We start from the raw sequence: 16,559 nt of genomic DNA on the forward strand, positions 1-16,559 counted from the left end.
AATTTCATGGTTTGTTTGGAAAACTGCCTAACTATGACATTGTATCATCTGAAATAATACAAGCCTGGCGTGCTGAGTGATGGCTGAGAGGCAAGCTCCTCTTCTCCAACACCATAGGAGATAAAGCGTGAACTCAGAGCTGAGTCAGGAAAATCATTTTAAAAGTGCCAACTAGTACACAATAAGGAATGCCATGTCACAAGATAACTTGAGACACAAACTCTAGAAGAAGTTAAAGGTACAGAGAAATCTACCCACTATCTTGGTGTTTTGGTGCGGAGGACAAATGTGACTAATTCTGCCCCAAGGAGAGAGACAGTATTCCATCTCCTTCATCCCCCTGACTTTTCGGATGTCAGGAGAGCTGGTATGGAAGCTGCCAATGACCTCTGAGACAAGGCTGCAGAGTTCAATTTTGATTTTCTCACCAGTGAATGATCCCTAAATGATGTATCTCATTCTGTATTCACACAGTATTCCATTGCCATAGCAACTAGAATGTGTTACCACAAGTTTTCTTGTACGCGGTCTTTGAATGCAGCCGCTCCTTCCTTGCACAGCAGTAAGCACCCTGTGACCCCAGGTGGTACCCCCAAGAAGACACCCCCCCCCAACAAGGGTGCAGGGAAGGGCTCTGGTGGCAGAGCGACTGCTCTGAACTGCAGTGGCCCGGCCTGGAAGCCCACATCCCCTTTGCTCCACACACCCCAACCCCATAAGGACCATCCTAATATAGTGACTTCTGGGGGTAGAGAAAGCCCCAGAGAATGAAGTTGTAACTTCTCTTTGTAAAGTCTGATGGGGAAAGAGAATGAAACATGAAGGATTTTAGAATTTTTGTTCGGACAGGTAGAAAGGCATTTTCAAGTTTCCTGAACCAATAACTCCCTGGACATTTGGGACAGAGACAAATTGTCATCCTTGGAGCTCAAGACAGCATTACACACTCTGCTGCCATCTTGGGGTGAGGACTGTAGGAAGCTATCCTTTATACCCACCCTTCTTTCCCCCAAGAATCCCATCCTGCCTCCCTCTAGCACTCTGTCCATCCATTACCTCCTGCTCCCTGTGAAAGCCAGGGTTCTGGCAAAGATGAAGTTTCTCCCCAAAAGCACCCTCCTAGGGCTTGCCTTCCTCCATGGCCACTGGGACCCTGGGGTCAATGAACTGCTTGCTGGGCATTCCCTATGGAAACACTAGGGGAGGAGAAGCCGGCTGGCCCTCCTGCCTCCTGGGACTGGAGCTGATGCTGAACCAGAGGCAGTGAAGGCTTCTCTGTGGGATTCAGAGCCAGGGGATGAGGTCTGTAGACAGGGGAACCCTAGCTGCAGGTGGACATCTCCAGGATAGCTTGACTCTCAGCACCTCCCACCTCCACTCTCCATCTACCAGCAAGCTGTCCAAGCCCAAGACTGTCCAGGCAGGAGTCCTTGTTCCTGCTTCTGCATCTCCCTCACAGCTTGTGCGTCTCCCTGCTCCAGGCCTGAGGCCACCATGAATTAGATAAATGATGACAACAGGTGTCATTAATACCCTACATGTGTAATGTACCTGGCCCATGCTAAGTGGTTTCTGTGCTGCATCTTATTTACTTTTCTCCACAGAGCAGGTGGAAACTGCTAGCAGCCCCTTTTAACAGCTGGGCAAAAGGCCTAGAGAGGCGGAGTCATGCACTCAAGGTCGCACAGCTGGCCTGCAAACCCAGGTCCCTCTGGAACCTTGCAGGCACCTCTCTCCATTGAAAAAGGGTGGTTTGGAGATCGGCGCTGCCACGGTGAGTGGGTGGGATTTCACAACATCAGTGAAAACCCCATTGAATCAGAAGGATTCGGTGGATAAATTCAATCAGTGTGAAGCAGAACCGAGACCTAATCTGCTCGCCCCTTCTCAACGCTCCCGTCACCCCTCATCACGGCAGGTTCTGTGGTGGTTGACTTTCCCTCGCGTGAAATGAGAAATGCTGTTTGAATAACAGATGGTGAGGGAGGCCATGCACACTCTGATGTAGAAATATAAACCTTTAGAAAGGTGCAGTCTGGGGGAATACTGGAAACTGGAGAATGGAACGTCAGTCTATAACATGCAACATGACCAATAAAGCTGGAGCAAGTGGCCAAGTGTGTTAGTGCTCACGGCTGCCACGGCACAGGCAGGCCTGGACTGGGCAGGGCTTCCAGGCCTCGGACATTTTTCTTGTGCTTGTTTTGTTTTGATTTCCATATTGGGCCTCATGATTTCTGAAGTGCCCCAGCATTCATGTCACAAGCACACCCATGAAAGGGTCCAAGACTCTTCCCATCACAGGATAAACTCAACAGTCCAGAGACCCACCTGCTCCAGGAACCCCTGCCAGGGCCTGTGGGCGAGGAGGAAAAGCTACCTTCTCTAGGGTTACAGGAGGCCCATAGACTTGGGCTCCTGCATCGTGACTCCTCCTGCCACACAGACCTGATGCCTAGGAGAGTGAGGCCTGAGCTTGGCCCTTTCCTCCTGAAGGCCAGGCCCCCAGCTGTGGCCACACAGAAGTCCCTCTCTGTCAGTGTCACAGGCACTCAGTGGCAGCAGGGCTCCATCCCAGCTTTCTCCTCCCCTCCCGGCCCTGCCCCACAGCAGGTCTGGGACCTCACGCAGGCCCACGTGGGCCCCCCACCTCCAAGATCCCATAGCTCAGGCCAGAGGACCCATTCCCACGTGCACACAAGCTGCTTCTGCTGTCTCACATCACCTAGATTATACATGTGTGACCATTTGGGCTCAGCATCGCAAACATTTCTACAGCCTCTGACATGCACCATTCATCGCAGCCACACAGACACAGAAATTTGTGGCCTAACTCTCGTGTCTTGGAACATCTGTGAGCTGTTGACACCTTCTTGGTGTCAACAAGGCCTTGAGCCACATGTTACTAAGATGATATTCATGTAAGAAGAGCCACAGGCCTTGCCCCTGAGGCTCTTACCCTCTGCCAGGAGCTGGCACTGCTCTTCTCACTCAAGGACAGGGCATGAACACTTTGGCCCCCTCCTCCATGGAGATGGTCTGACGTCCATGCAGGACCTTCCTTAACTTGCTCTGAGGTGCTCTAGACAGGCCAGACAACCACTCTAGGCCAGAGTTGGAGTGACTGCCATGCTGGGAACCTCTGTCCTGGGGTGGGGAGGGGCCCATCTGACTACTTTCTATGCACAGAGTGACCTTCTGATTCATGAGACATAGTCCAGAGGGGTCAGTGTGCTCCCTGCCACCACCTGGCAGGACCCACCCTGTGAGAGAGACCTGGGCAGTGTCTTTTAGCCTGGACGCTATGGACATGGGCTCTGCACCAGCCCAGACTTCCTGGGCCCTCTGGTTCTGCTCTCCCAGGCCCTTCCTCAAGGGCAGGGGCCTCTGGAGGTGGACGCAAATGCACATGCAGCACTGAAACACTGCTACTGCTTTTAAGGCTCCAATCTTCCTCTTTCTCTATTTTTTAAAAACACATTTAACCTGTAGACTCAGCACCCAGGTCATTTGCCAGAAAGGCATTAGAGGATCTATGATAAAACCCACAAGCACAAAGGCACAGAGCCATCTTCCTACCTTTAAGGAAGCAGTCCTTGTTGCGGACCATGACGATCTTCTTCCCCAGCAGGCAGGCAGCACGGTGGAGCTCACAGTGGTTTTCGTAAACCCTCCCGTCTGAGCCACACACGGGCACATAGCTGGGCCGGCAGGCCTCCAGGCATCGGCACTCGGGCTCCCCTGTCTCCCTGTTGAGCATACACCTGCTCCCGCGGCCGCACAACTTCTTCCCGCAGGAGGCTGGCAGCTCGTCGTGGCTGGAAAGTCCTGCGAGGCACACAAACACAGAGGGTCAGCCGCCAGCACTCGCGGGCATGGGCCACCTGCATGGCTCTCTCAGGCTGTGTTGGCCAGAGTCTGTGAAGCCAAGGCATCGGGGCTCAGCTGCCCCATGGAGCCCCTGCCCCTCCAATGGGTGGTGGACAGGAGTGCTACAAGCAATGCCCTGTCATGTAGAGCCCAGGTTTTATGTCTGGCTCCCACCAAGCATCTCAGACACAACCCCTGCCCGTCCTGGGAGGGAGGAGTCAACAGAGGGCCATGCGGAGGTGGTAAGGTACCAATGGACCCTGCTGACTGAGAGGCGGAGGGCTTGCCAAGGGATGGGGGCTTGAGCCAAGGTTCCTGTAACCACCATGCAGCTAGCATTTGCCTGCCTTAGGGAGGAGACCTGGCATGAGCAGGGGTTTTGTGCAAGAGTGGGGGTGGGAAGTAAGGGGTAGCAAGATGTGGGTCTGTCTTGCTAGATGCAGAGAGCCAAGTGGAACTTCAGTCTGATACGTTAGGCACTGGGGAGCCATGGTGGAGACTAGTAACAGTGGAGTAAGGAGAAAGTGGTTCTCTAAGTGTTTAGGAATGGGGGCAGCCAAGGCAGGGAGGTCAGAGGATGACCATTTCCTCTGGAAAGAGTATGGTTCTCCAAGACACAGGAGCAGGGGTAGCACTGGCACTCCACTGCTCAGCCCTTCCCTGGAGGCTCAGAAGGTAAAGAATCTGCCTGCAATGTGGGAGACCTGGGTTCAACCCCTGGGTTGGGAAGACTCCCTGGAGGAGGGAACAGCTACCCACTCCAATATTCTTGCCTGGAGAATTCCATGGACAGAAGAGCCTGGCGGGCTACAGTCCATGGGGTAGCAAAGAGTCAGACACGACTGAGTGACTAGCAATAACAACAGTCCTTCTGGCATAATAGCACAGCCTATGTCCATGGGCAGGAGGGCTGAGATCATGGAAACAGCAGCTGCCGTGCTGCTGTGTGTCTCCTGTACCCAACACACACCCATGATGATCTCAGGCAGTGGTGTCCCGAGCTCACACACCAGAGCAGTGGGGCAGAGTGGTTTCTTGCTGAAAAGGCTCACTTACGTGGACGCTTAAGCAAGCATCCATCACCTACGGGACATTCCTCAGGAGCCCAGAAAACTGGATTATGGCCACGTGGCATTAATGGCAACGGATAGGAAACTGAGAATTATAAAAGGATATCAAAACACAAATAATTGAAACATGTATACAGATTTTACAGCCACAGAAGTCTTTGCTTTTAAGTTTTAATTAAATTTTCTTCAAAATATTGGCAAGACAGAATGGCCCTGACAGTCAAGACTGAACTTTCAGCCTCAACTCCTACTCTATGGGATTAAAATGCCTAAGGAAAAAAAAGCAAAACTTGTTTTTGGTTAAGTCTGCTTTTCATCATTATAGATTTGAAAGGAAAAAAATCAGTTATCAGTAGATTAACTGCTTGATTCAATAACTCATTTAAATTCTTCCAGCCTTGGCAAGCTAAGAAATATTGACTTTTTCTTGAATCATAATAAGCTAGAAGGTCAAAATATCTCTTAGCAGTATAAAAGTACAGATCCTAAGTGGGCGTGTGAATCTCCTTTATCCACTTTGCTAATTGTTGGCGTGTCACTGCAAAGACTCAGGGGCATTCATGGGCCCCTGCTCGCCCTGCTGGCAAGGCTGATGGGCAGAGGAAGCCGGGGTGCTGGCTCGACAGTGGGAGGCTCTGGGCTGGAGGCCCCCCACCCACAGTGTCTATGGCTGCTTTGCCACTGAGCGTGTTTGATTAGCAAAATTCTCCTGGGTTACCCGGGGAAGTGCTGGCGGCTACTAGAAGAAACTAACAGGCTCTGAAAATATCAGCCTTTGTTTCTTTCCAAGACAATGCTGCCTTTGTATTACTATTTTCATCAACTTTCCCGTGTGATGTGAAGGACACCCACTAGTGGCTCCATTTAAGACACTGAGCCCAGCTTTCTGAGCCTCTGGTCTCACAGTGCCTGCTTTGGGGGCTTTGCCCTGGCTGGGCTGCCCACGGAGACAGGCTATGCCCTCTCTCTGGGTACCTCAGCCTCAGTGTACCCCTGGGGCCCATTTCGGCTGCCCCTTCCAGTCGGAGTGCCCCTCTCTGAATCCTCTGAGCCCAGGACGGCCTGCCTGATTCTCTGGCCTCAGGAGATGCCCAGGGTACAGAGCCTTTATCTTCTTGCCCTTGCCCCCATCATTGACTCAGGATTTGTGAAACACAATAGTTTTCAAAGCTGTCCTCCCTAACTCTGTTTAACCCCCAGGCTAGAGGCTGGGCTGGGAGGGTAGAGGGGGACCATATGCAGCGATCTGCTCAGGGGTGTATCTCTCTTGCTTTCTCCAAGAGGGGAGCTGGAGGGATGACAGTACGAAGGGGAAGCCACTGTGTGTAGAGATGGGCCTTTGCTGGGATACAGGGGGCTGGAACCAGGAGGGCAGAGCAGGAAGGCCCTTCAGAGACCACCTAGTCCAGTGCAAACATCAAAGGAAGGGCCAGTTCGCATGGGCAGGCACGGGGAGAGTCCCCTCTACCTGACCTTGGCCCTCTGAGATGCCCACAGCCCAGGCTGCAGCCAGCGCCTCTGAGGAGCAAGCAGCACTGCACTGCCCAGGTCTGATCATCCTGCCAGTGTGGCTCTGGGGGCCTCTACCAAGCTGCGCTCTGAGGGGCCAGTATCAAGAAAACACTCGTGCCGACCTGTGCTCATCCAAGCTGCCAAGACACTCAGGTTCTCTCCAACATGGAAATGGGCTGTTGGCACATATGTGATTTCTAATGATCTGCAACGAGGACAAAAGTCGCTTGAAAGCCCTGCACTGCCCTTCCCAGTCTGTGGCCGGCAAGCCCACAAAGAGCTGAGAACGTTGTGCATGGGGGTACAGGGGCCCCGGCCCTGCCACCGAGACACCCGCCAAGTGTGGTTTCAGAAACGAGTCCCTTGTCGCCACTTCCTCCTTGTTATTAAAACAGAATGAATTCCCCACTCCTACCAGGACGATGATAAACCAGTAATGGGAAAGGTAACCAAGTGAGACTGCCAGCAACTGCCTACAGTATTTATGGGTATGACCATGATGCCTGGAAAAGATATAATGCGCTTAATTTATAGTCATAAAGAAAGTCATTTACCCAGGTTAGAAACCGATCATCTCACCAAATAAGTGCTTTTCAACACTAATTAAATTTACTGAACACAGTCAGACATGGGAATTGTTACATGAAAGTTATGGTGGCAGAAGAAACAAGTCCATCTGTAACCAGTCAGTGCTAAAGTCTCCCTCTGCAATTCAAATGAGGATTCTCCACGTGACTGCCCCAGACCCGGAACTGCTACCTCAGGGCATGGGTGGAGGCAGTGGAGGATAGCAGTGGTCAGACAAGCCACCCAACCCCAAGAGAGGGATCAGAGGGAGCAAGCCTTCCCCATTCACCGGGAGCAGGAAGCGTTTCTTGTTTTGTCACCATTGACCGCAGGGCAGAGCACAGACAATTCGGCTCTTTTGCTTCCAAACTCTGACTCAGTCTCAACTGGTTCCTTGCACAAGGCACACTAATGAGCAGGCAACCTCTCCGAGCAGGATATGGCCTGAATAGCACAGGGGGGAAACCCCTTAGTGTTCCACTCTGGGATGCTCAGTGCCTTCAGGTACATTTGCCCGGTGCGGTGTTCCGTCTGAGAACTCAGCCTCGGCTCGCCTGCTGAGGAAGCCCCTCCCCTCACACGGCCTGTGGCGGTCATTCTCCGTCTCTCTATGAGCAGTACTGCCTCAGTCCCCTGGGGAAGGGCTGGAGCTGAAATCCCCACTACCTGGCCACATGCCACCACAAAGCCCTAGTGAGGTGATGGCATGGTTCTATGGTGGCTGCAGAATCACGAGTCATGTACAGATGTGACAGCTGGACAGTAAAAAAGAAAAAGAAAAAAGGCTGAGTACTGTTAGGTAGGTAGAATAGGGAAAAGGAGTCCAAAATGGCGGTGGCTAAGACAAGGAAGGTCAAAGGAAGGTCCGAGGACCAGAGTGAAGACTTCAGGCAGAACAAACAGCACTCCTGGCTAAGCCCAATTTGCATAGGGCAGGCCCAAGTGGAGGAAAAAAATGTAAGAGGAGGAGCCAAAGCGCTTTCTCACGGACTCTCTCTCCCATGTGCGTGCGCTCTTCTCTCTCTCTCTCTTCTCTGTTCTCTCTCTCTTCTCTCTCTTTTCTCTCTTCTCTCTCTCTTCTCTCCTCTTCTCTCTCTCTCTCTCTCTCTTCTCTCCTCTCTTCTCTTTCTCTCTCTCTTTCTTTCTCTCTTCTCTTCTGTCTCTCTCTCTCTCTCTCCTCTCTCTCTTCTCTCTCTCTCTTCTCTCTTCCTTTTCTCTCTCTCTCTTCTCTCTTCCTTTTCTCTCTCTCTCTTCTCTCTTCTCTCTCTCTCTTCTCATCTCTCTCTCTCTTCTCTCTTCTCTCTCCTCTTCTCTCTTCTCTTCTCTCTCTCTCTCTTCTCTCTCTTCTCTCTCTTCTCTCTCTCTCTCTCTCTCTCTCTTCTCTTCTCTCTCTCTCTCTCTCTCTCTTCTCTCTCTCTCTCTCTCTCTCTTCTCTCTCTCTCTCTCTTCTCCTCTCTCTCTCTTCTCCTCTCTCCTCTCTCCCCCCGCCTTTCCCCTGCTATCTTCTAAATAAAATAGAGCTATAACTCTGATTTGCCTAAGAGCTGTAGCACGGTTTGTCCAAGACCCGAGAGCTGTGATGCACCGAGGGCTTTAATGTCCGTCGCTCCAAATCTTTGTTGTGACGAGACAAAGAACCGAGGAACATACACTTGTGTGACAGTACCGAAGAATTGATGCCTTCGAACTGTGATGCTGGAGAAGACTCTTGAGAGTCCCTTGGACTGCAAGGAGATCAAACCAGTCAATCTGAAAAGAAATCAACCCTGAACATTCTTTGGAAGGACTGATGCTGAAATTGAAGTTCCAATACTTTGGCCACCTGATGCGAAGAGCTGACTCACTGCAAAAGACCCTGATGCTGGGAAAGATTGAGGGCAAGAGGAGAAGGGGGATAACAGAGGACAAGATGGTTGGATGGCATTACCGACTCAATGGAAATGAATTTGAGCAAACTCCAGGAGATAGTGAAGGACAGGGAAGCCTGGCATGCTGGGGTCCATGGGGTTACAAAGAGCTGGACACGACTGAGCGAGTGAACAACAATAACAGTGGCTTCACACTCTGCAGGGCCCAAGACAGGCCAAGGAGAGTGGGTGCGGACACTGAAGATGAGAGGCAGCACATGCAGTCCCAAGAACTGGCCGCCCTGCCTGCTGATGGCCTCACTGCTGCCTGCCCTAAATGCCTGCCTGTCACTGCAGTGGTCTCTGGTTTCTGCAGACAGAATGTATTTGTACAGGGATGAAGGGCCCACCTGTCAGCAGACATAGGCATACACAGATTATATGCGTTACTTTCTGTGCATCGATAGGGATCCAGCAGGGGGCTGAAGCCTGTATCTTGTGCTGTGGGCAGGTTTTTTAAAGACCTAGAGTGAGGGCTTGCATTTGGAAGAGTGTGTGTAGAGGAGCAGTGATGTGGGCTGTATCAGCTGGAGCTGGGTAATGGTCACAGTACTTGCCCACATCTTCCCTGACAACTCAACCTTAGACATGCCCAAGATGGTCTGGAGACAGGGTGTCTGTAAACTTTGAATCCATCATTACAGAAGACACCCAAGTGCCTTGGAAGTAGTTGCAGAATTCACGTTTGTATGAGAGCCAGGCAGAGACCCAGGTCTACAGCCAGTGCAGTTTCTACACACTGTGTGGAGTTGGGGGTAACAACCGGGCACTTCAGGAGTGCTTGCCAGCCAGCTCTCCATCCACCCATTCATCCAATGAATATTTATGAAGCACCTGTCATGGGCCACAGACCCTATTCTAGATGCCAGGGACACAGGCAGACTGGGACCCTGTCTTCAGTTCACTGATATCACAGAAAGACACACAAGAATGTGAACAAGTGAACACATATAAGGCAAATGTGGACTGCAGAAAAGGCCAGGAAGGAGTTAAACAGGGCACTACAGTGGGCCAGCTTCCATCTGGAGGTCAGGGAAGAGAGGAGGTGAGAGTTGACCTGAGATCTGAAAGTCAAGGGGCAGAGCCCCAGACAGCACAGCAACTTGGGGTGCCAGAGCCCAGGGTACAGAACAAGCAGAGAGCGGCACCAGGGTCAGGCCTGGATTGCTTCCAGGCAGATCTCACAGGGCAGAACCAGTCTGTAGAGTCAAATTTGCTGTTTGCCCATCTGTATCCCCAGGGAAGTGGGGTGACTCTGGCTCCCTGAAAGCTTCAGTCAGTTTGTGGGAACTCAGTGTTGGAGGGGAGCCCCCTCTCCTGGGTTCAGCACCGCCTGCTCCACACCTGGTTGAAAGGCCTGTCCTCCAACACCCGCCCCCTCACCCCCCACCCCAGCCACCATTCCTAATATTTACACAAGCTTATCTAATCCTCACTTAGCCCTCGTAACAGCCCTGTAAGGTAGATGCACTGACCTCACTCTGAATGTGGCATGTACATCTGCCCACTTTACAGACTGGGAAATATGAGTCCTGCAGTGACATGCTGATGGTCACACAGCAAGTAGATTTTAGGTGGTGGAGCCTAGATTTGAATGAGTCTCACCCCAAATCTCTCAGACTTGGAATAATAAGCTCAGCCAGGAATATGAGTTCCCTCAAGGAACCCAGGCCAGAAGGGTTCAGATGTCTAGTCTGGGCTTCTCCAACATCAGGACACACACAGATGTCAGCACTCCTGGCCAGCAGGATCGCTGCTGCTCACACATCCCAAGAATACACAGCCTGGAGGCCAATTTAGCAACTTTTCTGAGGGCTATAGGCTCACAGCGTCACAGGAGGAAGTCCCGCTTGGATCTTAGAACACAGAATTCCAAGCCCATGCGTCATCATGCATGGACACCTGGCCCACAACCCCCTCCTTCCATTGTGATGTCTCAGCCTCAGTGGCCCCCTACCCCCCTCCTCTGGCCTTTTCCCCTGAAATTGTTAAGGTGACTGCAGGGCAGACGTGATGACCTCTCAGTGACCACACAGTGCATCCTAAGCCGAGACTACTGTGTGCTTCATGAAAGAAGAAATTTGACCAGCTCGGAAACACTTGACCAATGTTCCAGCTTCCAAAGCTTAATAGAAACATATGGTTACCCATCGCTGGAAGGTAATGCTACTGTTCTGTGTGTGGCTCACAGATACTAAATTAAGGTCTGACAAATTGGCTTCAAAACACACCAATCAGTCAAAGCCAGAAATGCCTGGCACACAGAGAGGGAAGAAGGACTTCTAACCCTCAGCAGGCTCTCAATTCTGCCTGAGGAGTTTGATTCTAACCAATTCTACAACAGACCAAAGCCCAGATTAGGATATTACACACTGTCCTACCTCCCTGGGCAAGGTTTCTGGAGGTAACTATTTCCGGTCAGGGATGAAGAATGTAAGTGCCAAAGGACACTCCTCTAAAACCTGAAAACAGGACTCTGATGAGGATACAAAGTGAGCAGTGTTTAAGATTTATTCAACTCGGTTATGAGGGACCCTCAGGAAGGTAAAGCTGGTTCAAAGGAGAGTTGGTGGAGGTACGGGTGTTGGAGAGATTAGGTGGGATAAGGCTGCCAGGAAAGACGTACAACTGGGGAATGACCTACAGGGCAAGAACACCATACCCTTTGGGGGGTATTTTTTCCACCAGAAAGAAACAGTTTGCATTTTTACTGGAAACAAATCTGCAAGTGTAACTGCATAGTGTGGGCCTTTGATGAACACAAACTAATGAGGTGAACAGAGATATAACTGCCTAGTTCAGAATGGTGTAGCATTTTGGGGTGAGTCTGTTAAAAGATGTTCCTGTATGACACAAGAGGACTTGCCACCCTCCCTTGGCCTTATTCCCAAGTTCTGGGTAATTTTCCCAATGTCAACAACAGTGGCAGATGTCATCTGAGTCACCTGCCAGGAATTTCATCCTTGTCTCCTTCCTGTGGAGCCCCCAGCCTCACAAAAGACCCCAGAAGGAGGAAATGAGACTGCAAACCACCGAGCTCAGCTCTGCTGGACTCTCACTTGAGAAAGACAAGTGAGGTGTGTGGGAACGTGAGGGCACGCTGGAGCTGGACGTGTGTGAGTGAACTCATCCTAGAACTTACGTGATTCCCAAATCCCATCTGGGTTTCAAGTAACTCAAGGTTAAAGCTCACATTGACCCAGCCCCGGGCTCCTGGCCTTGTGAGCTGTGTGAGCCCAGTCAAGTTTCCCACTCTTTTCCCTCTAATTTAAATACGAGGATAATGATGCTTTGCCCTTTACAGGATCTTTTTTTTTTTTTTTTTTGAGGATTACATGAGCTGATTTGTGTGAAGGGCTTGGCACATAGTAGGCACTCAATTCAGACATTTGGAATTACTGACAGGTTAGTTATAGTCTTAAGGAGGTCTGCCTTAATGAAAAGGGGAACAAATTTATACTGCAAGTATTGCCTGGTTTTAAAAGGCAGACTCACAATAGCACGCTTCATAATATCTTGAGGAAATGCTTCCCTTGAAGCTTCCCCTGCACTGGAAACTTGCTTGACCCAAGTTAAGTCTGCCCAGCTTTCGGGGGCATCTGAAATCACACATTCTCAGGGCACGGTGAGCAGCACTGGCCTGTGGCCTCCACTCTGCACCCCAGGGCCTCTGACCTGAACACACTTTCGAAAGCAGCCTGGACATGGGCCCCGGTCCTGTGGCTGTAGCCGGCTGCTCTCCTCAGTCAGTCCTGGTGTTTCTCTCTCCTCTGGGAACCTTTTGCACTGTTATGCCATCTCTCCCTCTATAGTGTATTGATGACAGTGAAGCTACCTGACTCATGATTTCTAGAACTTTCTCCCTGAGGCCTCCCACAGGCATACTCCACTTAAAAGGGGCTCCCAGACTGCTAGCCTGGATCTTTATCTGGCTGTTTGCTGGCGCTCAGCACTTCTTGCTGTGAAACTGGGGACCCCCACTCACATGGCTCCCCAGACAGTAGAGCAAGCCCTGGAGCAGGGCCACTGTAGCCAATCTCCACCATTACTCAGAGCTCCAGGGTGGGCATGAAGTGGTCTCTCTGGTTTCAGAGGAAAGACCAGGTTCTACTTCTGCTGAAGAGAGCTTGGCACAGGGCCTAGCACAGAGAGGGCTGAGGAAAACATCAGAAGAAAGACCAAATCTTATTAACACACTTCAGAGACCTAAGACAGCTGGCTTAGTAACCAGAAATCAATGGTTCTAAAGAAACAGACACGGCAACATAAGTAATAGAGTAGAAACTGGACAGCATTTGGTGGGAGAATGGACTGGACTGGGTTCTGTCTGGATTCTGCCAAAGCAAGGCTTTTTCACATGTGAGCCCAGTTTCCATATGAGGGGGTATCTATAATTCCCTGAGACTGGATTTAGGATGTCTATAAGAGCTTGTGTTCTAACATGCACATCTTTGGGCTGTAGTAAAACTACGATAATCCCTCCTTTTTTCTTTTTGCCTCTATTTGCCCTACCAGGTTATCTCAACTGGCCTTTGAAGGGTTATTTTGAAGACATTTTTGGGAAGAAAAGCTGCATAAAAATGTGAAGCACAATTGGATTTTTGCCCTTGGGAGAGTTTCCTTAACAAAATGGTTTTGTTTTAGAGCACTTCCTCCAAATACATTCCTATCCCCAGGTTTCCGTTCATTGCCTAAAGCCTCTCCAGTTCACATCTGTCTTACTCTCTGTCACCAGGGCCCTCATTTTTCCTCCTGGTACTCAGCTCCCTTGTCACTTTCTCTGGGTCTTCGGGGGTCCCTGCGTCTTCCAGCTGAGGGGGGCAGATGTTGCTGCTCTCAGTGGGTCCCCTCTCTCGCTGATACCTCATTATGTGGGTTTGTTCCTGCTTCTCCACCAGCTAATGATTCAAGGCCGTGACACCTTCGGCTGCCTCCAATTATTTTGAGGATTATTGTGGAGACACTCAGCATGAGCCACCAGGATGCTTCCTAACACTTTAGACCTATGAACACAGAAGGGATGTTAAATCCTTCCAGGGCCATTTACCTGCTGTACAAATGCTGCCCCCAGGTCGACACATTATCCTGGTAGATCACCTGTCATTGGTGTATCTTACAAAACTGAATAATATGTACTTCTTGATTATTCCTTTAAAGCAAGAAATGGAGTGCAACAAAAATATCTGATATTAGCACAGAAAAATTTAGTACTTTCTAGTCAGAAGGGCGGGTTTCCCAGGTGGTACAATGGTAAAGAATCTGCCTGCCAATGCAGGAGATGCAGGTTCAATCTCTGGGACAGGAATATTCCCTGGAGAAGGGATTGGCAACCTGCTCCAGTATTCTCGACTGGAGAATCCCATGGGCCAGAGGAGCCTAGCTGGCTACATTCTATGGTGTTGCCAAGAGTCAGATACGACTCGGGAACTAAACAACAATAATAACCACCAGAAGGGTATCAGTTTCTCCTCTTAAAGACCTGCCCTTTCTCTCTCAATCATAAAAATACATGCTGGATAATATCGAAACAAAGCTCAGTAATAGTATCAAATAGATAATTCCATTTCTACTCTGGTTTGCCTGAACCCAGCAGCTGCTGAGGCCTCTGGTAGGTGGGCCTGGGGGCCCAGGGAGGCTGGCTAACTATCCCTCCTGAACAGCTGGGTGTGCTGCAGCTCTGAGCCCGGGAGTGCACACGCTGAATGGACAGCCAGAGACTTCCTTCAGATGTCTCCGTAGGGGCCAGCAAAGTATTTCAGCATCTGAACCTGAGCTCCGGGGAGCAGGCAGTGGACAATAACCATCCACAAGAGGGGGTCTGGCCTCCAGGGGGAAAACAACAACCAGAATTAGAGCTGCTAGAGAAGGATAATGACTTCAACAGTCAACAAGATATCAAAACTCCAGGAGGAGTGAGCACAGCACAAGGAGGGTTTTCAAGAGTCATGATTTTTGAACCAAAAAGAAAATCAGAGGGATTTAAAAAGAGAATGGTCAGCACTGGGACTCAAATCTTCCAAGATCAAGTAGAGTACATATCTCAAGGCCCAGAGCAAAAAATAGAAGAAAAAAAAAAAAGTTCTGAAATATAGTAGTCATTCTAAATAAAAACTTTAAGGAAAAAAAGGCACAGAAGACAACTTCTAAATATGTCCTTTTAAATGGTCAACCACTGCTTCAAGTAAAGATCAGGAGCCAGACAGGGGTACTTGTCATCACCATTTTTATTCAAAAAGGAAGTGTAGTAAAACAAGAAGATGAAACATTAGTAAAAATTTGGAAGAGGCAACTAACAATTATCTCTTTTCACTAATTGTGCATCTGTATACTTAGAAAACCAAGAGGTTCTAGTGAAAAAATATGAAAATTTTAAGAGAATTATGATGAGGGTGGTTGGACAGATGATAAATATGCCAAAATTAATCATTCTCCTCTTCATTAGCAAAATAATTAGAAATAGAAAAGGGAAAATAGTCCACTCATAATAATGATAAGACCATAAAATATTTATGAATAAATTTAACAAGAAAGCCATAGGACTGATATGAAAAAGACTATAAAATATTATTGAAGGTCATAAAATAAGATTTGAACAAATGCAAAAACGTTTCACATTCTTGGGTGGGAAGACATTACCATAAATTTACAAATTTAATGCAATATTTTGGGAATTGGATAAAATAATCTCAAGAAGTTCATTTGGAAGAATAAATGGCCCCAGATAACCAAGAAAAATAAGAAAAAGAATACTGAAGTGGGATGTGACTTTTCTGATATCAGAACATCAAACCAGAAAGCTGCTATATGATCAAATCAATAAGATAATGATTGAGGAATAGACAAATCAATGACTGCAGATATGACAATAAAATAGAAGAGGGTCCAGAAATAAATCCCCATGTATGTGAAAATTCGATGTATGACAAGAGTGGCTACTACATAGGGAACATGATAGTCATTTGATAAATGATAGTCACTATATTTTGCCTAGCTATCCACCTGGAATGAAACAGCATCAGAAACTTCTCACAACACATAAAAGACAAAATTAAAGTAGCTGTACATGTTTAAATTATTCCTATTAAATGATGAGTGAATATAACAATACTTATACACTTTGTGCACAGCCTAAGCATTACAGTACAATAAACTATGTACTCTTCAATGCACTTTAAAAAGTTTCATTAGTTTTGAATTCCTCCTATTTTATTCCCTCATTTCTACTCAGAGGTAAATATTATCTGGAATTTTTGTCTATTATCATTTTGTTTTTCTTTGTAGTTTGAGCTCATCTTTGTATTTTTATGCAGTATACTGCTTTTTTTTTAAACATGTTTCTGAACTTTACAGAAATGAATCACCCTATACTTACTTACCTGTGAAGTGACCTCTCTGCTCTTACACTGTCTAGTTTCACACCTTTGCATATACCTGCAATTCATTTTCACTTATGGTGCCCGTTGTACACACATGCCATTATTCATCTATACAGTTTATTTAGATTGTTGATTGCTTTTTCCCATGGTCCTCTTTCTCTCTTTTGTTTCTTTATTTTGGATTGAATACTTCACCTTTGGTTCTTTTCTTCTACTCAGATGAAAATTAAATATACTCTTTTTATTCTTCTACTCTT

The 16,559-nt window shown here is 48.6% G+C and overlaps 1 protein-coding gene and 1 long non-coding RNA gene across 3 annotated transcripts in view; one reads left to right on the forward strand and one right to left on the reverse strand.

Annotated features, from left to right (window-relative positions):
- FSTL4 (follistatin like 4) overlaps window positions 1-16,559 on the reverse strand; it is a 453,162-nt gene that overhangs the window by 239,133 nt on the left and 197,470 nt on the right. For both annotated transcript variants that reach the window (XM_061423485.1, XM_061423484.1), the window contains exon 4: window positions 3,580-3,828. In XM_061423485.1, coding sequence (XP_061279469.1) covers window positions 3,580-3,828 — 249 coding nt within the window. The remainder of the gene's footprint in view (window positions 1-3,579; window positions 3,829-16,559) is intronic.
- LOC133251264 (uncharacterized) lies at window positions 10,773-13,603 on the forward strand. The gene is made up of 2 exons (XR_009737552.1): window positions 10,773-11,086; window positions 13,442-13,603. It is a non-coding gene; the product is annotated as an uncharacterized LOC133251264 (long non-coding RNA).

This window comes from Bos javanicus, chromosome 7 (assembly GCF_032452875.1).
Source record: "Bos javanicus breed banteng chromosome 7, ARS-OSU_banteng_1.0, whole genome shotgun sequence".
Lineage (NCBI taxonomy): Eukaryota > Metazoa > Chordata > Mammalia > Artiodactyla > Bovidae > Bos > Bos javanicus.